The sequence below is a fragment of the Oryx dammah genome, unplaced genomic scaffold (genome assembly GCF_014754425.2).
Source record: "Oryx dammah isolate SB20612 unplaced genomic scaffold, SCBI_Odam_1.1 HiC_scaffold_10, whole genome shotgun sequence".
NCBI lineage: Eukaryota > Metazoa > Chordata > Mammalia > Artiodactyla > Bovidae > Oryx > Oryx dammah.
The window spans coordinates 77,378,830-77,402,213 of record NW_024070194.1 but is presented as its reverse complement, the minus strand read 5'-3'; the positions used below and the strand labels follow the sequence as shown (position 1 = coordinate 77,402,213).

The following is a 23,384-nucleotide window of genomic DNA, read 5'->3' as shown; positions in this document are numbered from 1 at the left end:
CCTGGACTCCAGGGCAGCACACAGCTCCCATCACATTCTCAAAATCCTCACCAGATCGCGATGTACTCGATCAGGAGGGTGTCAGTTAGAGATGTCTAAACTTAATGGTGTTTGGATTGGGCTATAGGAAAATCATATTCTTGAGATCAGATCAATCTGTATTTTGATTTTATAGTCTTTCTTTGATAATAATTACTGAATGTAAGGTAGGTAGGAGAATCAAACCTACCTACACAACCTCTAAAATCTTTTGAGAAAGTGAACACCAGCTCTTTAAGAAAAGGCAGTTTTTAAATGAAAAGTCACAGCTGGTAGATGTATTCCCTTTGTTTGGACTTCTGCAGAGTCCTAACCTAAACTTTATTTCCATCACACTGTTTTCAGTTATTTAGAGGAATATTTTGATACTGCATAAACCACAATTAAAATGGTGTGTTGGAAGAGGAGGCAGTTTCTATCTAATGTATCTCTGCTGCTGCTGCTAAGTCGTGTCCGACTCTGTGCGACCCCGTAGAAGGCAGCCCACCAGGCTCCCCTGTCCCTGGGATTCTCCAGGCAAATGTATCTCTAAATGAAGGCAAATGTGAACAAATTCTCCTAAATGTTGGCAACCATGCTTACCTTGCAGAAGTTACTACTTCTCATTTTCCCGTAGCAGAGAGCAAGCTGTCAGAGAAACTTGCTGCTTTCTTGCTGGTTTATGTGACACTACTAGAGACAATAGTCTATTCAAAGCTCATTTAAATTTTTTTTCTTAAGATCTTTGAAGAATATGTCTAAATCTTGCAGCTTGCATTTGAATTTTCTGAGGATGGGACAAAGTTAAGATGCGAAGCAATGTAATAAAACATGGAATATTACCTCCATGACTGCTGTTAATTTTTTGTGACAGAGATTGTCATTTTCTCGTGTCTTCCGTTCTGTCTACCTAATAGTTGAGAATTATACTCTGGGAATTATTATTTTCTGAAAGAGTAGAACCAAAAAACAGCTATGTGTAAAACCCTGGCCCTGATCACTTAAAGTTGTTTTTTTTTTTTTTTTAGGAATCTTCACTGCTAATAGCTTACCACAATTACACTTAGAGTAAAATCCAAACTCCTTATGTCAAGTGGGCATCAATGGTTCTTCTACTTTTTGACTTCAGGATTCTTATACTTTTGAATATTTCAAGAAACCCAGCGAGCTTTTGTTCATGTAATATTTACTGAAATAGAAATGAAAACAAAAAATTTAAATATTTGTTTAGAAATAAATGTTTTGATTGAAGCTTATGAAGAAAATATGGCCTCACACAGCAGCTGAGCATCTTAATCGTCTTTTGAGATAATTGTGGATATTCTCTGATACCGCATTGAAATTTGAATGATAATTTCTTAAAAGTTGATTGCTGTGTGGAATCAACTGATGAAATCATCAGTGAACTTTCTGTATTCCTCTTATACTAAAATCCACTGGTCTGTTGTGTACTTTGAATGAACCTTTTACCAACATGCATGATTCTTTAATGTAATTGCAGTACTATTAGAAAATATTGGTTCACTGAGTTATGCGAATCTTTAAAATGTTGACATGTTTCTTTATACAATGTTAAAAACCTAACGTCACTAACCGTTAATCAGAAGTGGTCTTTAAGAAGTCTGTGACAGTCTTGGGAAGCTATCAAGCTCATAGTGGTATAATCAAGAATTGCAAAATCCCAACTTTTGTTTTAAGGTTTGAATTTTTTCGTTTGCAGTAAATAGCTCATTGCATTCATTTTTAAGAAATGTCTTCTAAATACCTAAGTGTGAATAAGCATATTTTGCATATTTTCTCAAGTGCATTGGTGTTCCATGAAATAAGTGGCTGGTTCAGCTCTCACAGAATTTTTTTTTTTTTTTCCCATGCCAACCATTCTGTTTCAGTTTCACCAGAAATGCTTTAAGCATACTTTCCATTTCATCACATAAAATGTTAAGAAAATGTATACTCAAGGGTTGAGATTTAATAAAATCAAAAGTATTTACTGCTGGATCTCCCGAAGATTCCCGGTGAGATAGTCCATTGATTATGGCAAAAGAACACACAGTAGCTAATCTGCCTTCACACAAGCTGTTTCATCATGGTTCCTAAGTCCCCCAAGTCCTCCAAGTATGAGTTGGGGAGGCATGGGGAAGTCAAGACCCCTTGACATGCCTTTCAGTGATGTTCACTCTGGCTGCTGAGGGTCCACTGGAGTGACCATCCAGGTTTAGGAACCAGCAACTTCAGCTGTGAAAAGGGAAAAGAGTCCCCGAGCCTGGTAGTAGACCAATCCTTGTGTATTTGAAGCCCCCTTTTCCGTTTGGGGCAGAAGGCAGGGCTTTTGGTCACGCGTCACCATCACTGGTGTCACAAGGCGGTTTCAGAGGGCTTCAGTACCTATGTCAATTACCTTCTGAACCAGTGCAATTCAGACCTGCTTAAAATACTTAATATGTTAAAACACAGACACTTTAACCAACAGATGCAAAACAGTGTGTTCACTTCATCCCACCTTCGAAAAAAATGTGTTCTTCCAGCCAGTTGAACTTGTTATTTAGAAATTCAAGCTATATTTTTTGCCAGTGCACAATTCAAGCCATTACTTCTTAGCAGTTTAACCCTACTAATGATTTTAAAAATCACTGCTGTTGGTAAGACTGGAATAAACACACCAGCAAGAGCCTGCAGCCATGGCTAGGCTGTTCAGCTCCTCCACTGTTGATGGGATCATTTCTGTTAATGCTTACTCCAGTAATGTCAGATAGTATGTAAACTGAAGTTGAGAATTCTTTATTTTGGGGGAAAAAAAACAAACACGTGATTACTTAACACTCCAGTTCTTTACAGTAGAATGTTTTTATGGAGACACACACATGTTAAGAAGTGAGTTTTTCTGCTTGTGCCTATGCTGTGCAGTAATCTGAAATGTGACATTGCCCGTCCCTAGCTGTGTGGCTTGTTTGCAGGATGGGGGTAAGTTTCCAGACTATTCATATACTCAGCCCTAAACACACAAGCCTGTTTTATTACTTTGTTTGAAGATTGGGTGTGTCTAATGTAGTGGAAATTCACCCATTCAGCGTTAAGTACAAATGAAACACATTTCAAAGCCACATATAAACGTCTTTTTAATTACCCATTTTTTAAGATTATTCATATGACTGCTTTCCTCCTTTCATGTGAGTCGCTGAGAATTTATTATCCTTCCTAGTTCATTAAATCACTAAAATTCTCTACTGGTGCTATGAATAAATATGCTAGACCATGAGCTGAGACCAGTTGATAAAGGCAGCTTTGTCCCGGTAACGGAGTCTTGCTCCTCATTAGCCCACACTTCTCTCTGAGTGTGTGAAGATCTGTCTTCCAGCAAGTTTTAGTTGGTAATGAAGCAAAGTCGTGGTCTGAGCGCATGTGGGGACTTGCTTTAAGTTGAGCTGTAATATTTTCAGTTGGACTAGATGCTCGGTGGATGCAGGGTTATAAAGCTGTGTTTGTGCTCAGACATGTTCAGCAAGCCTCAGGACACTGTTGCCCAGATGGCTCGGTTCTTTACCGGTGTCTCTTCTGTGAACCTGCGTCTCAGAAAGCTAGAGGCTTCTCCGCCCTCCGCCTCAGCCCAGGGCCAGTTGCACTCCCCGAGGCAGTCCAGGGTTCCAGGTGGATTGAGAAGTGTGCACTCGCTCTTTGCTGCTGTAGAGCAGCTGGAAGCCGGCTGTGGGAGTGGTGCCTTTGGGTCTTGCTGGGAGGCCCTTGGAGAACTCACCTGGTCAGACCTCCTGAGGCAGGTGAAACGTGAGGCATTGCGCCTTGGGGAGGCCCGGAGACCCTCCCTGTCGAGGTGTCTCAGGACTGCAGTGTGAAGGACGGACGGCTTCTAACAGTGAGGACGGCAGAAAGCAGCAGGCTCATTTCAGTTCGAGAACAGTCTTGTTTGTAAAGGGAGTCAGTGAAGAGGACAGGTCACAGGACTTGGAGGCAGGTCGTGGAGATCCAGAATGCACTGCAAACTGTGGCTTCCCCTCACTGAGAAAGGTGAGGCAGGATTTCTTTTATTTATTTTTTTTCTGGATAGGTGCTTGGTGCGCACTTCTAGCATGCTGATACGAAGACAGGCCACCCTTCTTCCCGTGATGACCTCTTTAGGAAGAGCAGCCCAGAGCAGTTGGTTAAGACCTGGCCATGTGCTACTTAGATATCACTTTTCATTTCCTTTTTATGCCATATTTTAAACTCTTTGGAATAGTGTTGCATTAAAGAAATACTGATCTTGGCCAGGTCTCCTGTACTGAACACTCAGTGGATCGCGGCGACCCTACAGCTGGCTAGTGAGTGCTTATGCGGAGGCCTGGCTCTTGTAAATTTGATCACCCTTTTCAGAGACTGTCAGCTCTGCCATGGTTTGGTTCCAGTCATCATCATAACAGTGGCTCTTGTATGAGTCCATGTAGTTCTTGACTGTGATGAAATGGTTGCCTCTCTGAGTGTTAACTAAAAAAAAAAAAACCCAAGCCAAAAATTTGAGGTACTAACAGTTAAGTTGCTACTTTTTGAAGATGTATTTTGACTTGAATGCTTTTAATTTGCTCATTGTAGTTAAGGTGCACATGTAAATACTCTGCCTATTTTTATGTGGTGCAGAGACTGGGGAGACCCAAATTTGAGTACATATTTTCATGAATAGTCTTGACTTTCTAAGTGAGGCTTACTTGAGCATTGTTTTACAAGCAGTTATTTTATTCTATATCTCTGGGCAGTTCAAGTATTGACCTACTTACAGAGTAGCTTCTAATTAAAAAAAAACTTGCTGAACATATCATTAGAATGGAATTTTTGTTTGAAACACCTTATTTTCTTAGTTCTGACACATGCAATGAAATGAAGTACAGAAACCCCTCAACTTTAATTCTGATTAGAACAGCGTGAGAGATGCAAGCAACAAGGGGCTCTTCAGTGGTGCCAAAAGATTATTCCTGCAGCAAATGGTGGCTGTCTCTGAATGTTACTTGTTGTTGATAAAGTTAAGGTTATGCCAACATTTACAGTCAGTGTGCCTTTATATTGTGTCCTTCAAAATATCGTGGGGGAATTGTAGACTTTAAAGCTAATTAAAAGTAGCATAAAACATATTTTTTTTATCTGGATTTAAAGCAGAAACAGATTTTACTTTGAGTTTTTGCCAGAAGCTGGTTTCTATAATAACCCTCTGTCACAGGCTTCTAATCCTACTTGGATTATTTGTTAGAAGATATTTTTGTGACTCAGTATAGAAATATATGTGCGTTTTTTCATTTTCATTTGGTGGTGTCCACTCCAGAAAAGATAGGTTAAAAGTTGGGCGTGAAGATGCCTGGTAATTTAAGATGTGTTTGTGTTTTCCTGTAGCATGGTTTCTCTCTGTGTAGCACATCTCTTATTTTTAGATCTTGTATTGTTTGCCTAAAATAACTATATTTCATTCTAGTCACATACATTATAAAAATGAAGGAAGGCATTTCATTAACTAGTAATTAATTGAGGCCCTTGTGGACATGTGTGGTGATGGTCAAAACACAAAACTGGTGACTAGTCTCTCTGTGTGGCTTTGCCTCACAGGAAATGAATTTTTTTTCTTTAATCTGGCCTTGCCTTTACCAAGAGTATCCCCCTGTTTTTACAGTGGCAGAAATGTTTCAGGTAGTACATATCATTCCTGCAGGTGCTGTGGGCAGTGCAGTGCGCTGAGGGAGCAGAGCTGTGCTGCTGGTGCTGCTGGTGTTTAGTTGCTAAGTCGTGTCCAGCTCTTTTGCCACCCCATGAACTGCAGCTCGGCAGGCTCCTCTGGCCACGGGGTTCCCCAGGCAGGAGTACCGGGTCCGCTCTTGCCTGCTCCAGGGGACCTTCCTGACCCAGGGGTTGAACCTACATCTCCTGCACTGGCAGGCGGACTCTTGACCGCTGAGCCACCAGGGAAGCTCTGCCGGAGAGGAGAAGTGAAGTGAAATCGCTCTGTCGAGTCCGACTCTTTGCGGCCCCATGGACTGTAGCCCACCAGGCTCCTCTGTCCGTGGGATTCTGCAGGCAGGAACACTGGAGTGGGGTGCCATTGCCTTCTCCAGGAGATCTTCCCCACCCAGGGATTGAACCCAGGTCTCCCGCGTCGGAGGCAGACGCTTTGCCTTGTGAGCCACCAGAGCAGTGCTCCTTTCTGAGTGTCACTGAGTGACTTAGGGCAAACACACACGGTGATGTGACTAGTATCTGGGGGTCTTATTTTATCTTGCAGAGCATTTTCCCTACCTTGTGGAGGTTGGGGAAGTTGGTTTGCGACACCTACCCTGGTAAGAGGCCTTCCCAGGTGGCGCCAGTAGTAACGAACCCGCCTGCCAACGCAGGAGAGGTAAGAGATTCAGGGGTGATCCCTGGCTCGGGAAGACCCTCTGGAGAAGGAAATGTCAACCCACGCCAGTATTCTTGCCTGGGAGATCCCATGGCCAGAGGACCCTGACGGGCTACAATCCATAGGGTCACAAAGAGTCGCGCACGACTGAGCATGCATGCCCCCACCCTGTTAACAGTCAGAACTGATACGGAACACCTGGTTTGAAGGCTGTTGGGATTTCTTCTTCCCGTTCCATGTGCCCTCCGGGAAAGGGTGACTTCATCTGATAAAGCCACACATTCTTTAGTTAAGTGCATAAGTGAAGAGGCCTTTGAATTTTAATGATCTAATTATGGAGATATTTTTGGTTATTATCTTCCAAATATCAGAAAACATATATATATATACACACACACACACACACACACACACACACACTAGCTAAAATAAAAAAAATAGGAAAAACTTTTTATCTTTTGACTAAAACATTATTTTCATCCTCTGTCAACTAAAGCCAACAGCAGACCTGGAGAAAGCTGCAGCTGTGGTGGGCAGGGCCTTCCCTTTTGGTGTCTTCGATGGGATTAATGTCTCCTTTGGGGTCAGAGCAGCCCCCGCCTTGGGCCTTCTCAGAAGAGACCTCCTGAGGCCGGGCTTTAGTTTATCCAAAATAAGCTTTACCGTGTCGTCGGTTGTCAACAGTAGTAGTGTTAGTTGAGAATTTCGATTATATATTAATACTTTATCAAATAACTACTTAATGAAAGCTCGATTATTCTGATGTAGTTCAGCCAGAATTCTGAGCCGTCATGTTACCTGGTTAGCAGAATAATCAGCCAACCTAAAGAAGAGAGCCCTTTTTTTTCTTTTTCCTTTTGAATTATGTATCTTTTACTTTATTTCACTGACTGTAAGGAGCCATCAGTTGTGAGGTATGCCTTTATGTACCAACAAGAAAGTGGAGGAGCTTACCATCGATTATAAGATTCAACCCAATTTCAGAGATGTTAAAATGTTGCGGGGGGCGGTGAGAGAAAAAGGAATCTTACAATCAGTAAATTGTAATACATGTCTATATAATACATACATAGAGTTTTAGGTGGGTTTGATCATAATCATAATATTAAAAGATAAAGAAGACTATATTAAATAAATCATTATTTCTGCCAAACATTATACAGATTCTTTAATTCTAGAAATCTAGATAAGAGATTATGTAGTCAGCAGTTTTACACATGAGGAAACTTAATATGAGATCACCCAGAGTACATGTAAATTAGCAATTGATTACCTGGTGGGTGTACTAAAGTATCTTAAACTTTACAAAAGAGATCATAGCAGTAGTCTTTTAAATATCTATCATTAGAGTATCTTGTATGATATATTTTATATGGTGTTTTTCAGGATCACCTCATTTAACATATGATAGAGAATGATTTGGCATTTAGATGAGTTAATAGTCCAAAGTACACCCAGACACAGCTATAATCATCAAATGTCGTGTTAACTGTTAAATGAAATTTTAAAAGAATCATTGTTCTTGCCTTCACAGAATTGTCACATTCTGCCTTTGGACAGTTTACCCAAATGTAACGTACAGTTTAAGGTTGAATGGGATTTGGTGAGGAGGAAATGACACAAAGAAAATGCAGTGAAACAGCCCATGAGCGTCCTCCCTCCAGCCACACGGAGGCATGCCTTGCCCAAAGGTTTGTCTTAGCTTCATCATACTTGGTGCTGGAATTCACGTCAGGTCATTGTTGAGAGGCCAAACTGAGTTGCTGCTGTGGACATTGCTGAGTGGCTCTGGACTGCCTGCTGCTTTGGGCTCTCTCAGGAGGAGGGCACAGCTGGGCATCTGACAGTAGGTAGTCTTGAAGTCCGGGACACTCAGCCTGGAGTGTGTCTTCCAGGGGCACAGTCGAGCCTTGGGTGGGGCCTGATCACAGTGCACCACAGACATCCTGATTGAGCCTCACCTGCAGCTTCGGAAGGAGAGGCGCAGCAGCCCGGGGCCAGCTCGGTGGGGCCGAACGAGCCTGCTGATGGATGAAATGTCCATGCTGTAAAGCAGGAAGATGAGGAGGGCAGGGAGCCAGATGAATCTTTGGGTGTTTGTGTTTTGGAAGATTGTATCACAGATGTTCCCTGCTTTGGGTACCATTGTTGCTAATAGTGGAAATTTACCTTTGCAGAGTGTTCTCAGCTTTTATCAAAATGCTTTCACAGACCTATAATCTTGCCTTTCATCCTGAAAGGAGTGAGCTGAGTGTAATCACCCCATTTGACAGACTAGGAGAATGAGGCTCACAGATTCTGAGTAACCCTAAGGTCATGTATTATTGGCGCTTAACTATACTGTGTTGCCAATGCTTGACTCAATATTTATTTCCAAATTTAGCATACATATAGTCTTGTTTTCCAGCAGCTGCTGCTATCTTTAGGAACTGTCAACATTTTGTCACTTATATATGTATTTTTTCCCCTCCAAAATCACAGGAGGGGAAAATCACAGGCATAACTTTTGCTCAGTATTGAAGAGAAAAATAAGCAAAACCAAAACACTGTTCCATCGTAATGTATCAGATTACATTGCTCTTCTCTGTTAGGTCCTGGAAGTGCCCAGCCTGCCTTCTTTAAACTTCAGTCACCTTCCCTGCTGTAGCTATTTAGGTCTTGCAGTAAACCAAATACAAGTCCAGGCAGGAGTGCAGGCTTAGAGCAAGTTAAACAAGAGTTACCAGTGCTGTTAGTTGTTGACATAGGATTTGTTGGTGCTAACCGTGAATGGCTGGTTTTCTAATTTTCATTTTGTTGGAGAGCCTGTTCTGTTACTGCCTCCCCATGACTGCTGTGCTCCTGGGTTCCTTCCTGTTACAGATCCTCTCCGTTTCTTTCCAGAAAGGGGCTTCACATTTGTCTAGCAGTTTCTTCCTGCAGGGCAGAGAGTATGTGTATATTCATGGTTTTCATAGCTGTAAATTTGGACCTGTAGTTTTCTTTTAAAGTAGATTGGAAATACAAAGCTAAAGCATTACATAAGGATGTGGGGTGATTACTGTGGGTGAAAATTAGAGTGAGTAGAACAGACACAGTTGAAAAAGCACTCAGGGAATCTGCACCCTAGTCCAGACATTGCCCACAACCTCACTGTGGAGTTTTCTCAAATCCCTTAATCTTCTGGACCCCCTGCTTACCTTATCTTTGGGACAGAGTTGCAGTAAATCATTGCTCTCATCTTTTTAGTTCCAAACCTTACTCCAGTCCCCAAACTGAATAAACTAGATTCTCCTATATAAAGGTAGTTCAGTGCAGTCGCTCAGTTGCGTCCGACTCTTTGCGTACCCCGTGGAAGCAGTGCGCCAGGCTTCCCTGTCCATCACCAGTTCCTGGAGCTTTCTCAAACTCATGTCCATCGAGTCAGTGATGCCATCCAGCCATCTCATCCTCTGTTGTCCCCTTCTCCTCCTGCCTTCAGTCTTTGCCAGCATCAGGATCTTTTCCAGTGAGTCAGTTCTTTGCGTGAGGTGACCAAAGTTTTAAAGTTTCAGCTTCAGCATCAGTCCTCCCAGTGAATATTCAGAACTGATTTCCTTTAAGATTGACTGGTTTGAGCTCCTTGTTTTCCAAGGGACTCCTTGCAGTTCAAGGGATATGAAGGTAGGGTGTCTGGCAAACCTTCCAGTGGTAAGGAAGATGAACTAAGTGAGTTTAAATCCTGTTCATAGTTTTATTATTACTGGGAGTTGGATGGAAAGAGATAGAAGTGATTGAACTTTCCAGCAGTTATAAAACTATCTGAAACCCGCTGCTGTTAGCTAACCTTCTAAGCTTGGCTTCTGATCTTGGTCACCCTCGCATACCCAGCACCTGCTACACGGCACGATCAGCATGCTGTGTGTTGAGAATACTTTCATAAAAATTGACGGGCTTCTTGACTTGACCTGTTTATTCACTTTATTAGGGCAAATTAACCATGTCTCATAACAGCTTTGAAAATTCAGGACATGTAGGAACAAGTGATACGCTAGACAGAAAGAAATTTTAGAGGTGAAATTTGAGGGTAGATACCAGGCTGGTATTCTTTATTCTTCAACCCAGTGGGTGGTGTTTCTGGGTTACAGATTCAATAGAGGGGGTTTTAACTATTTGAAGTTAATTTCAAGGGAAGGAAAGAAGCCATTATTTGTGTTTAATAAATAAACTATAGAAATAAAAGCAGAAAATCAAAGTGATATGATGAATATTTTGACTATTCAAATTAATCTGAGATTTCCATAACATTTTATGGTGTTCTGCATCATAAATTATTCTAAAAGACAGATATGGCTTCTCTTTTCAAAAAAAATAAATGCAAACTCCCAATTTTGTGTGCAGTTTGAGGGGTTTCATGGGCTCCATTAGGTTACTGCAGCCTTGTCTTTCTCCTTATCTGGTGGTTCTTAATCCAAATTCCCGGTAGGAAAAAGCCCTGGATGTTAAGCCTTAGAAGTCCTTAGAAATAAACTAGACCAATGTTGCTTCAACTGTGGTCTTTCAGTCAAGTGACTGTATCAAACCCAATATTTAAAAGAAAAGAATGAAACAGAAAATAGCATAGTGTTTCATAACATGCTAAGCATAAGTTTAGTTTTGTAACCTGTGTTTTCATTTGTGTATAGATCTGTGTGTTTATGTGTGTCAGTACTAGGTCTGAAGACAAAAATAGATTTCTTATTGTGGATTGAGGATAAAGTTTGAGAAACACTCATCAATTCTGGATGAACCTCTTCACTGTGTAGGCGCTTTAAAGGCTAAATGATTTGTTCAGACACTCTCCCTGCCAGCACACATGCACACATAAACACACACAGAGCTCTAATTTGTAAAACCAGGACTGAACCAGGCTATTTGATTGCTAATTGTGCTACACACAGTGCTAATTTTTTGAACTATAACTGTGAAGTGGATTATTTTTAAAAATTAAGTTGTTTATCTGTTCCACACTTGGCATTTTTTTAATCCTTCATTTTTCCCAGTAATTGTCTCTTTCATCACCCTTTAAAATAATTTGGGCTTGAGCTTCTTTTCCTGAGTATTGAAAAGTATTTGGGGGCCTCCCCATTGGCCCTCTCAGTCTGCGCATCTGACTCATAGAATCTGACTCTTAGGAGCTAATCAGAATTTCAGAACAAGACATGAAGGTTCAAAATGAAGTTATTTTGAATTATCTATCCATTCATTTGAAAACTGAATGTGATATATGGCCCCAGATGTTGATACCGATCCTTGAGAAGACCTTACAGCATTCCCTTAATCATCTGTATGAGCTTTTCTCTGACTTGAATGTCATAGAAATGACTTGGAGGATTTTGTTGAAAACGCAGATTCTGATGCAGAAGCAGGCCAAGACCGTGGTTTCTGGCAGCCCCCCCCACCCCACCCCCCCAGATGCTGCTGCTGCGCCCTGGACCACATGTGCAGGCGCAAGTGCCGTGTATTAACTGCCTCATTATCGTGGTAAGAGGGAACTCTCAGTAAGCTTTTGTCATGGTTTTATTAGCATTTTCATGGCTTTCCAAATTGGCTACAAAAATTAAAATGTCTTTCTTGTTTTTTAAAAACTGGATTAGTTTTTGCAGTGAAAGACACATCTTTAAAACAGCCATGCTCCTCAGTCCCCACATCCGAGAGGAAGGGTGAGACTCCTCTTTGCAGCACTGTTCTAGGTGATTCCAATTTAACACACATTTCCAGGCTTCCGCAAAACTTAATTTTCTAAATAAAGAGCATTTTCTAAAATATTATATAATTTTCTTTCTTAAATTATCACGTGCGCTTTCTCCTTTATTCTAGCCATGTAAGAGCAGTGCTTTTTGTAGGCACAGGTGAAGGTTGTTGAACTATATGCAAAAAATGAATAAAACCCACAAAACTACATGCTTGTGTCTGCCTATTATACTTTTTCTATTTTGTCCTTCCAGCTGCTGGTAAGTCTGTCTCAAAAGCCTTCGTTTCCCTTCCATTCTAATTGATTACTTCTGACCTAAAAAGCCAGCTATTAGATTTGTTAGAAATACACAGGGAATTATCCCCAGTCAAAAGGAGCTGCCTGGCGTGGAGCCTTTCCTGGGACGGTGGTGGTCAGGAAGCTCAGTGGTGCTGGAGCCTGCGGAGACCCTCTGGCTCTAGTTGTATTCTGAGAAGTCAGCTCTGGTGGAAGGCGCTCGCTCCTCCTCCGTGCCCTTCTCCATGTGTTTAGCTCCCTCCCTCCCTCTCTGTCGTTCTCGCTCACACATGCACTCTGTGGTGAAGTGTGTTTGCAGGCAATTGGAAGTGTGTGTGTGTGTGTGTGTGCATGCGTGTGTGTGTGTGCGCGTGTGTGTGCGCGCGCACATGTTCACGTGTCTGTTCACAAGTCTGTTCACCCTGTGACTGAGAAGGCGGTACACGTAGCACAAAAGCGGCGCGTCAGGGTCTGTACGAACCAGGGATGAAGAACCTGTGCTGAAGACCGTGGTTCTCTGCTCACAGTCTGTCCTGCAGAGGCTTTGTAAACAGGTCTGAGAATAAAGTGATGACAGTGAACAGGGCCCTCCTCGATTGACTTCAGTGACCCAGGGCCCCAGGGATTTAAAGGCTGGTTTCCAGTGTGCTCTGTTTGTAGATGGTTGGTTGGAACAGGGACCGAAGGGCCCGTTCACGGACCCTCGCTGTCAGGCACTGGCTGTTCAGATGGCATTGGTGCAGCCCTGGGCTGTGGTTCTGAAGGGGCGGCGGATGAGGGGGCCCTTGGGAGCAGCGAGAGTGCAGAGCTTGTCTCATCAGGCCCCCTGGAGGTACCTGTGCGTGTGTGGGGCCTGTCCTTACTCAGCAAAGTGAGAAACTGTTGGAGGATTCACGTCTGTGAAAACCACACAGGAGTTGGTATTCTGATTCAAAGCAGAGGGAACCTGTTTGCATCTCAACTACACAGCATCAGAACATATATCATTTTGGATAGCCTTGTTAATGAATGTGTGTTAGAATTTGTGGATTATATTCTTTAAAATTGTGATGAAGCTAAATGTAACCACACCATTTAGTTTGGATTTTTCGAAGTTCTGAACAGGGCCCCATCTCACATATTTTTAGTGAGTTGTAACCTTTAAATGCTGATTACCAGATTGGTCTCATTTGAATCTTATTTTTACATCCAGAATGAGTTTTATTTTTCAGTGCAGCTAAACCTGCTGGTATCATTTTAGTCTAATTAACAGTATTTTGTGATCTGGGACTCCTATCAAAGTTCATCATAAGAGCTAGAAAACCCTGGGAGGTAAAATGAACACATGACCTCATCTCCTGTTTTGCACTAGACTCTAACTTGCATTAAAAGAGACTAAAAATGGAAAAAGAAAAATTTCATTCTTTTATTACATTAAGCGTTAATAAATGAGTTTAATATGACTTCTCTATGTGTAATCCCTTTTAGCCGGTAAAATGGAGGGCTTTGTTTGAAGTACTAGAAACTAAATGCTGCCAGAAGGATTTTACTAGAAACATAGAGTAGATATCAGTCCCTAAGGTTTGTTAATTGATCCTGCTGGTTTAACTGGGGAAATAAAACGTCTGCTGAAGAGAAATCTGTGGACATAAACTCTTCCTGTTTTCAAATATGTTTCATAGGTGTTTATCTTATTTAAATGTACAGTCATATAGTAGCCAAGAGAATGCAACTGCTGTTCCTTTAACGTCAGAACTATGCACGCTACAATAGGTGTCACTGTTTGGCTTGGTCCAATCATGGTTGGTGACTTCAGCTATTGGCTCTGAGCACTGGCTGTCTGACTCCATCTGCAGGGCTGTAATAGCTACTCTCCTCCGGTCCATTCACCACACAACTTCAGCCGGCTGAGCAGACTCACGCAGCTCCAGCACATCTTGATAACCTAATTCAGAAAACAAGCACCACGGCTCTCTGCCTGTTGTCTCCTCTCAGTGTAGCATTTTCAGGTGATCTAAGAAACTGGGTTATTTTTATGAGCAAATAAGAGAAACAGGAATCATGATGGGGATGTATTTAACAGACCCAGTACTGGATAAAACTTAAAACCAGTGTCTCATTCAACATAGTAAAAAGGTCACCTTGCCTGCCTGAGAAAAGAAGCAAAATATCAGCTTGTTGGTTTCTGTTTTCATCTCAGCTCGTGCTAGCCTCTTTTCCCTGATGCTCGCACCGACTTGGGATATCTGGCTATAAAGAGAGACCTACTGTACTCATGGTAGATGACAAGGAAAGGAACATGAAATGTCTCACCTTCTTCTTGATGCTTCCAGAGACGGTAAAGAACAGGTCCAAGAAAAGCTCGAAGAAAACAAATCCCAGCAGCAGCAGCAGTAGCAGCAGCAACAGCAGCAGCAAGTTGCCTCCAGTTTGTTATGAAATAATTACCTTGAAGACTAAGAAGAAGAAGAAGATGGCTGCTGATATATTCCCCCGCAAAAAACCAGCCAGCTCCAGCAGCACCGCTGTCCAGCAGTACCACCAGCAGAATCTCAGTAACAACAACCTTATTCCCGCCCCGAACTGGCAGGGGCTCTATCCCACCATTAGGGAGAGGTAAGTGCCCGGCCAGCATATTTACTTGAAAAGTTTTCCTGTGTTGAAGTCTCTGCTTTTGCACAACCTGTAATGTATTTTAACATAAATCTGTGTTTCCTCTTTTCCCAGCAGCTTTATTGGTAATGGAAAACTGCCTTGTATCTTTTCCAGAGCAGTACAGCTGTTTTCCTCTTAGATAAAAATGTTTTTCTAAGCTGTAACATTTAAGTGATAGGGTTGTTTCTTTGGGTTATAGGAGACAGAAACCTCTTATTTGTCCTTAAGTCTAAAAAAAAGTTTGGATAACTTTTTTTTTTTAAACTTTAGTTACTTCCATGTGTTTGCAGTGATTACAAATGCAGTTGTATAGTTGGAACCTGTATTTGTAGTTTTACCCCGAAGTTACTCAACGGTTGTTTATCTTGTGACTCTTCCCTGGGTTTTTTATGTTGGGGAGGGGGTGTTACAATGCTGTGAATTAATGAATTGCCTCTGTTTATAGAAATGCGGTGATGTTCAATAATGATCTGATGGCAGATGTACATTTTGTGGTTGGGCCACCAGGCGGGACTCAGCGGTTGCCAGGACACAAAGTAAGCAACAGCTGCATTACCGGTTTCACCCTGAGCTCTCCACAGAGGGACCCTCTCCCTGAGCCCGGGATGGGGCTGGGCAGCTTGCAGGCAGTGCTTGGTTTCCCCGCATCACAGAGCAGGCACGGCCTCTCCAGAGGGCCCTGGCCATGCTTAATTTTTTTTTCTTTGTTTCCTTGTACCCTGCTTTATATCCCCCACAAAAACATGCCCTCTTCTCTCCCCAGTCATGGGAAGCTGTTGTGATAGGTTTGGAAAGTCATATGCTGACCCTTCTCCTAGAAATCAGTTAGATATGCTTTTATTTATTTTATAATGAGGGACCTTGTGTATTAACCTGTGAAAGCCTGGATAACTAGAAGCACAGAGACTGGTTTGCATGAACTTCTGTCTTTTGCTTTCACAGCCAGATCCTCTGGACCTTGGCTTTGTCAGTAGAGCAGGTGTTAGGTACTCTGTGTTCGCTAAAGCTGATCACTTGAGAGTTGTTTTTCTGGAATGATTTGCTGAAAATGTTTTCAATTTGGTGCATGAAATAAGATTTCCCCTTCTCCACAGTACGTTTTAGCTGTTGGGAGCTCTGTGTTCCATGCAATGTTTTACGGAGAACTTGCCGAGGACAAAGATGAGATCCGTATACCAGATGTCGACCCTGCTGCTTTCCTCGCCATGCTGAAGTAAGCGTCACACGTATGTTTGGAAAGAGTTTGTTTGTGCTATGTTTGTGCTCTGCTGGCTTCACAGTTGAGTGTAACTTCCAGGTAATACAAAAGAGAGGCCGATGAAGAAAGAGGCTGCTGCCTTACCTAATAAATGTTTTCAAAGAAAACTTCTGTGTGTCTTTCCATGGAAAGCATGTGGAATGAAGCAGGCGTTTCTAATCACACCTTGCCATGGGATTTGGGGGCAAGAGGCATACAGTGATTTCATCTTTAATGACTTATAATTAAAAATAACTTTCTGGTTAAGGATTATCTAATAGAGTATGTTCTCTCTGTGTGAAGTCTTTAAAAACACATAAATTATATTTTGGTGTCACAATTCCAGAAGTTGTATGCATTATTTAAACTCTACCAGTTAGGAGGTTTTAAAGGTTTCTAGGAGTTATTGTTTCCTATCAGCAGATATAAAATTAATTATCTGATCTTGATGCACATGTACATAAACATGCCCTCACATAAAGTCACGTACCATTTCTCAAGGGTAAGGATCATTTGCATTTTGTAGTAAAGGAGAAAGTTTTGAAAGATTTGATTAATTTTCTATAGTTTTATATGGATTTGTTTGGAAAAACTTTAATTGGTCATTCAGAAATACAGTTATAAGGTACACATTTATTTAAAAAATAGTTTTCTATCTCATGAGTCTTTCAGAATCTAGTACATGTTAACCAGATAAATAGAATCTTCTTCTCTGACATGGGTTGATGCTGGAGAGTGTCATAGTCTACCGTGTGTGATTAGAGTCCAGTGATTATTCTAAGTGATGTTGAGGTGATTTTTGTTGAGCCTTATTCTAGCAGACCAAAGTGTATCAGAGTTCAAGGTTATGCGCTGCTGTTGGGGATGTTGAGTCATTGAAATGCATTACAGTGTTTGTTGATAAAAAATTATTCATTGGATCAAGTTGGACAGTAATCCCACAAACAGTTAAAATGTTAATATATATTGTTTTCTGCCTACTGAAAAATAAGTATTATAGTTAATTCCTGAACTTTAAAGTGTTGTAATTCTTTATTTATAGTCTAGTTTTGAAATCCATCTGCTACTCTTTAGAACTTTCACAGTGGGAGAGGTTGGGAAATTAGAGGCAAATGAGCATGTAAAGTACCACAGCATAAACTAATCTACCAGTTTCAACCAACAGAGACTTTATGACTTTTGTAATCTCTTAGAGATCTACTTGCAGAAACCTGTCTTACCTGTAGGAATTTTTGTGTGCTGTTCCCCCCCCCCCAACCCCCCCTTGAAGTTAGCTTTGTATATTTGACATTGTTTCTGTTGCAGAGGAGAATGCTGACACCAGTTTGGTGTTTTGGCATCACTGTAGTCAAGTAAAGTGTTCTGTTGCTGCAGAAATATGTACATAATTAGAAAGCCCGAGTACTAGTCACAAAGTTCCATTTCACCAAAGCCGTTTGATTCATCATTTGACAAGCATCTTTTCTTATAAATGTGTTACCTAGAATATGTCTTGACACAGCTTTTAAAATTATACGTGCAGCCCACGTAAAGCGGCGAGAATCAGAAGCATAGCAGGTGCCGTTTACTGCCATGCCTTGCTGGATCAGCACTGCATGATCCCCTGGGGGAGCGGGGGCCAGGCTGGCTTCACCCCTGCCTTGTGGGTGAAGCACCAGTACTACTGAAAAGGGCATTGTCAGGAAGGAAGAGAAGACTGTTCACTTGCCCGTTCCAGGGTGAGAGCTGCAAAGTGCTGACCGTGCTGCAGAGTCCTCCTACGGCCCCCATGCTCCAGTCAGGGCATCACTGCTGCGGGTATTTTGTCCAGCAGTCTTGCCATCTTGCCAGTTGCTGTTTTAGTCTCTCAGAGACAAGGAAGGGCTTCCTCGGAGCAAAAATGCAGCTTCCATTTGTGATTGCGGTCCTTTTTCTCATTGCCATCCTTATATTTTTTGTATTTTCTTCCAGAAGCCCTCTAATTTCTTGTTTCACTAAGGAAAACTTAATAGCAAGTTGCTAAGCACCTTAGCTAGAAATTTTTTAAAACTATGTTTATTAATATGTATTTTTCACCTGTGCGCAGTTCTCACTGACTTATCTCTTGGTCAACAATAGAATATGAAAGAAGCAGATGATTCCTACCTTGACATACCATCCTGGGAGATTGCCACTGTCTCCCAAAACAGTAAGAAGTGTTTCCTGAAATACAGACACTTCAGAGAAGCACACAAATAGTGCATATTTAGGCTTTATTTGTCTTTTAATTAAATATATCTAGAAATAATGTATTCTTTAATTCTGAAGGTAGAAGGAATGTGTGGAGAAGAAAGAATTTAGAATTAAAAAAAAAAAAAGCAGATACAAAGCCTGCATTGGATTCTACATAAAGTTAACTGTGAGATAGCATCAAGCATCGAAGCCCATACTTAAAAATCCATTGAACTTTGGACTACTTGAAAAATATCTTTTTAAGATCAGATTTTATTTTGTGCTTCAGGAAAATCCAAGTCATTCTTAATTAAAGGCATCAAGATGCAGTCATTGCTAACATTATAGTATTAAAGATATTTGTTTCCATCTGAATGCACAGAAACATTAAGTAAAACTATATACATATATTTTTCCTAAAACATGGGGATTATTTCTAATTAAATATAATTCAGTGTATATATATATATAATTTTGCTATTTTTTCCCTAATATTAACTGTCTTTGATCTCAGTCCTTTCTTAAACAGTTCTCAAATCAATTTTTTTCCCCCCTTTGAGAGGACAGGGAACATAGCTTTAAAATAGAGGCTAGAGTGATTACAGGAAGTTAATGTCTTTAATTATACACACTTTCTACTAAATTGAAGTGTTCATGATTTATGAATGTATTTCAGATGTTGTTATAATGTCTAATCATTTTTGTAATAACTGTCACTTAAGATGATTTTCTTGGAACTAACTTGAAAGTAGCTACATCTTTTCTTGCTGGACACGCTCATTTGGTGAAAATTCCATTTACACGCCGGACTCTTTCTTGCAGATACATCTATTGTGATGAAATTGACTTGGCTGCTGACACAGTCTTGGCCACTCTTTATGCTGCCAAAAAGTACATCGTCCCTCACCTCGCCAGGGCCTGCGTCAATTTCCTGGAGACCAGCCTGAGCGCCAAGAACGCCTGTGTGCTCCTGTCCCAGAGCTGCCTGTTCGAGGAGCCGGACCTCACCCAGCGCTGCTGGGAGGTGATCGATGCCCAGGCCGAGCTGGCGCTCAAGTCCGAGGGGTTCTGCGACATCGACTTCCAGACCCTGGAAAGCATCCTCCGCAGGGAAACTCTGAATGCCAAAGAAATTGTGGTCTTCGAGGCCGCTCTCAACTGGGCTGAGGTAGAATGCCAGCGACAGGATCTGGCTTTGAGCATTGAGAACAAGCGCAAGGTGCTGGGCAAGGCGCTTTACTTGATCCGCATCCCGACCATGGCCCTGGACGATTTCGCCAACGGTGCTGCGCAGTCCGGCGTCTTGACTCTGAATGAGACCAACGACATCTTCCTCTGGTACACGGCGGCCAAGAAGCCCGAGCTGCAGTTCGTGAGCAAGGCCCGCAAGGGGCTGGTGCCACAGCGCTGCCACCGCTTCCAGTCCTGTGCCTACCGGAGCAACCAGTGGCGCTACCGGGGCCGCTGCGACAGCATCCAGTTTGCCGTGGACAAGAGGGTCTTCATCGCAGGCTTCGGGCTGTACGGCTCCAGCTGCGGCTCGGCCGAGTACAGCGCCAAGATCGAGCTCAAGCGGCAGGGCGTGGTCCTGGGGCAGAACCTCAGCAAGTACTTCTCGGACGGCTCAAGCAGCACGTTCCCTGTGTGGTTCGAGTACCCGGTGCAGATCGAGCCGGACACCTTCTACACGGCCAGCGTCATCCTGGACGGCAACGAGCTCAGCTACTTCGGGCAGGAGGGCATGACGGAGGTGCAGTGCGGCAAGGTCACCGTGCAGTTCCAGTGCTCGTCGGACAGCACCAATGGCACGGGCGTGCAGGGCGGCCAGATCCCCGAGCTCATCTTCTACGCCTGAGCGCGCCGGCTCCCCGCTTCACACTCAGCTCGGCCGCAGCCAGCCATCGGCGCGGGCTGTTCGTAAGAAATGGAGCTGTGCGCCGGTTCTACTTTCTTTCAACCTTTTTCCCTATGTACAGGCAAAAAATGCAGCACTCAGCTTTTAACTGTATGCCGGAAAGCCAAATTCTTAGCAAGGCTTGTGGTTCTTAGAGTTGCATATATCCACCCGGGGAGATTTTGCATTCTTTTCCGACTGCCCCACTGACCTCCCAGTTTAAGATTTTTGGATCACCTCAGATTTCCTTTTGGGCTTTATTTTGACAAAGAGAAAGAAATAGTCTAAAGTAACAGTAGCAATTATTTTTAAACGGAAACCCTCCCTCTCCCCAAACAGATAAACCTCAGTGTACAATTTTGAAAGATATTTTGCTTGATAATAAGTAATAGTTTAGAAAGTAGACAGTAGTCATCTTTACCTTCTTATTTCCTTTTAAATATTTTGGGCATTTGCTTTTGGACATTGCGTTTTCTTAAATCCTAAATTCACAATGTTAAATTTTTAAACTGCAGCTGTCAACGGAAGGTAAAACAAGAAATTGGAAGTTTTAGATCACGACTTTTGCTACAAACAGATTTATGTTCCTTTAGTTTAGAAGACAGGCAATTCCAGTACAGAGGCTTCTTTTAGAAGTAACTAAATTGCAAAACTTTATTGTCAACTAGAGAAAAATTGCAGGTCTGTTAATTGAAACTAAAATAGTCTTAAAAGGAAGCCTGAAAAAGTCCCACATGACAAATAGTTTAATTGATGGCACGTTATAATCCAGAGTTTGAAAAAGTCAAGCTCTTTTCTCCCTGCTTAGCTTTTGATCCCTGCCACTTGCTGGTTTTCAAAAGTTGTACTGTATAGAATTCCTATTCCCCCATTCCCATGGAAAGAGGACCAAACGATTTCTTCAGATGAATAGAATAACAGTTTTGTAGTGCCACATGTTAATGTAATAAGATACTTTATGCATTTGTTTTTTTTTAATCTGAAGTATATTTTGCTTAATCTACTTTGACCACACTCTCTCTTCTTTGTTAATTATGATTCTGTCCCATTCCTGGACTGCTAGTTACGGCCTGTGACCATCTGAACGAGCCAATATATGCCTGCAGGGTTTTAAAAAAGTGGTCTGGCGTGATAAACTTGATGATACCTTAATGTTCACTGCCTCAGCATCACATCCAGTTCTCTCTCTCTCTTTTTTTTTTTTTCCCCATGGATAGTGTAAACAAAGGAGGGAAAAGCTCATCAAAACATTCTCCTGCAGCAAAGGCTTGTGCTGGCTTAGTGCCTGTGACCCTAGTGGTGTACACTGTGGTCACTCCCAGTTGAAGTATCCACGTGTTTCTGGGCAACTTTTCTGCCCAGTGTGATCCTGAGATGGCTTCCCCGCCACCCAGAGTGTGGTCCCTGGCCACCTCCTTCTCCTGTTCTGTGAGCCCGAAGCTGGCTCTGGAGCGGGGGCTAGTCCCGGGGTGGGTGTGTGCGTGGGTGCCCGTGCGCATGCTTGTGCACCGGCTCAGGAACTGTCTCCTGCTGCCCAGCCAGCAGGGCTGGGACAGAAGGGTCCCCCTGCTGGGCCCACCCGGCCCGCAAAGGGGGACTGCCTGTGCTTCCGGGCTGCTTCTCTCCTGTAGACGTGGGCTGCTGCTTCGGCCAGCTTCCCTGATGGAGAAAAACACTGGATTACAGAAATGTTTTAATCGTCTTTGCCCTTACCTATGTCTGTTAGCATGGAGGGTCAGAAGCTGTTACCAGTGATTAACAGATGAGTGGTCCCAGGACAAGCTTCCAAAATTATCTAACAGTTATTTCTTATTAGCAAGATAACAGATAGTAGTAGTGGCAAACTGTCTATGAAACGGAGGTAGGTTTTCAATTTAAAAAAATATTTCTACAAAGGGTTTTGTTTATAAATTATGGTTAAACATTTCGGTAACTCATAGCTACCTTGCATTTGGTAGACTATAGATTTATCTGATTGGAAGGCACTTATTTATAAGCCAGAGGAGAAGAAACTTTTTAGCACTAATTTCATTATACTAGATTGTTGTTCGAGGTGGGGGGAGTGTGATAACCTTGTTCTTAGTAGCTGCCCTCCAGAGGCTGGGAAACTGCTGGGTGAGAGCCCCATGAGATCCTATGTACTGGATATGGAAGAACTTAATTTTATGATAATTGCTGTTGCTAGAAAAAAAAAAATCCGTCATCTGATTGGCTGGTGCCAAGAGCTGTGGTATAAATTTGAAGATTGTATTTAAAATTAAAAAATGTTATCTTTTAAATCCTATTCTCCCTTCTGCATTTTCAGTGACATGGAATTAAGGCTAATGTGCTTGCTTTATTTTCTTTGGTAATCTCAAATTTTGTAGCTTTCAAACCTAGAAATCATTGTTCTGCCAAGGCAGGCAACTGTAATGCATAAACACAATTTTATTAAACACTGCCCTGTAGATGCTTTTCCCCACGTATCTGGCAGTCTTTGTTGTCGTTTATATCCTGGGGATAAGGGGAACTAGGCTAGCAGTTCTAATGTAACATTCTTTAAGCATATCTTAATATAGTATTTAAGTAAATGGTCTAATTTCTACATAATTATTGCACTGAACTGTCTTTTTTTTTTTAAGGTGTCTAAATAAGCTTGCTAATTCAAGACACTAGCCAGTTGTGCATTAGAGTGCTTGAATTCAGGAGCTTACAGCATTATTTATGAAGGAAAAATATATAAATATGAAGTACCTCATGTTGAATGTTATTGTACTGTATTTTTAATGTAACAGTGCAGATCTTGTTAGACACATGAATGTGTTTAATCATGTTAAATGCAAATAAAATAAAACCGGTTCATATATTTGTCTTCCTTAACATTTTTGTAGGTTCCTTAAAGTAGTAAAAAACGCATTCTGGCATTTTGGTGCCACTTAACCTTTTACAGAGATGGTTTTTGCAGGAGCATTTGTTTGCTAAGTTTCTCACATATCATTGATCCCTAAAGAAGTAAAAATCCGATAAAGAATAATAGAATAACGAATATTAATCAGTTGCATTGTTGAAAACCTGAGTGTTAAGTCGATGCGAGAGAGTG

General features: G+C 41.9%; 1 protein-coding gene across 1 annotated transcript; it reads left to right on the top strand.

The window, feature by feature from the left end:
* The first annotated feature begins 516 nt into the window (after positions 1–516).
* BTBD3 (BTB domain containing 3) lies at positions 517–23,164 on the top strand. Its single transcript, XM_040248293.1, has 4 exons — positions 517–14,945; positions 15,430–15,520; positions 16,079–16,197; positions 19,234–23,164. Exons 1-4 carry the CDS (start codon positions 14,605–14,607, stop codon positions 20,264–20,266), a joined length of 1,584 nt encoding a protein of 527 aa, XP_040104227.1. The 5' UTR covers positions 517–14,604; the 3' UTR covers positions 20,267–23,164.
* The last annotated feature ends 220 nt before the right edge of the window (positions 23,165–23,384 follow it).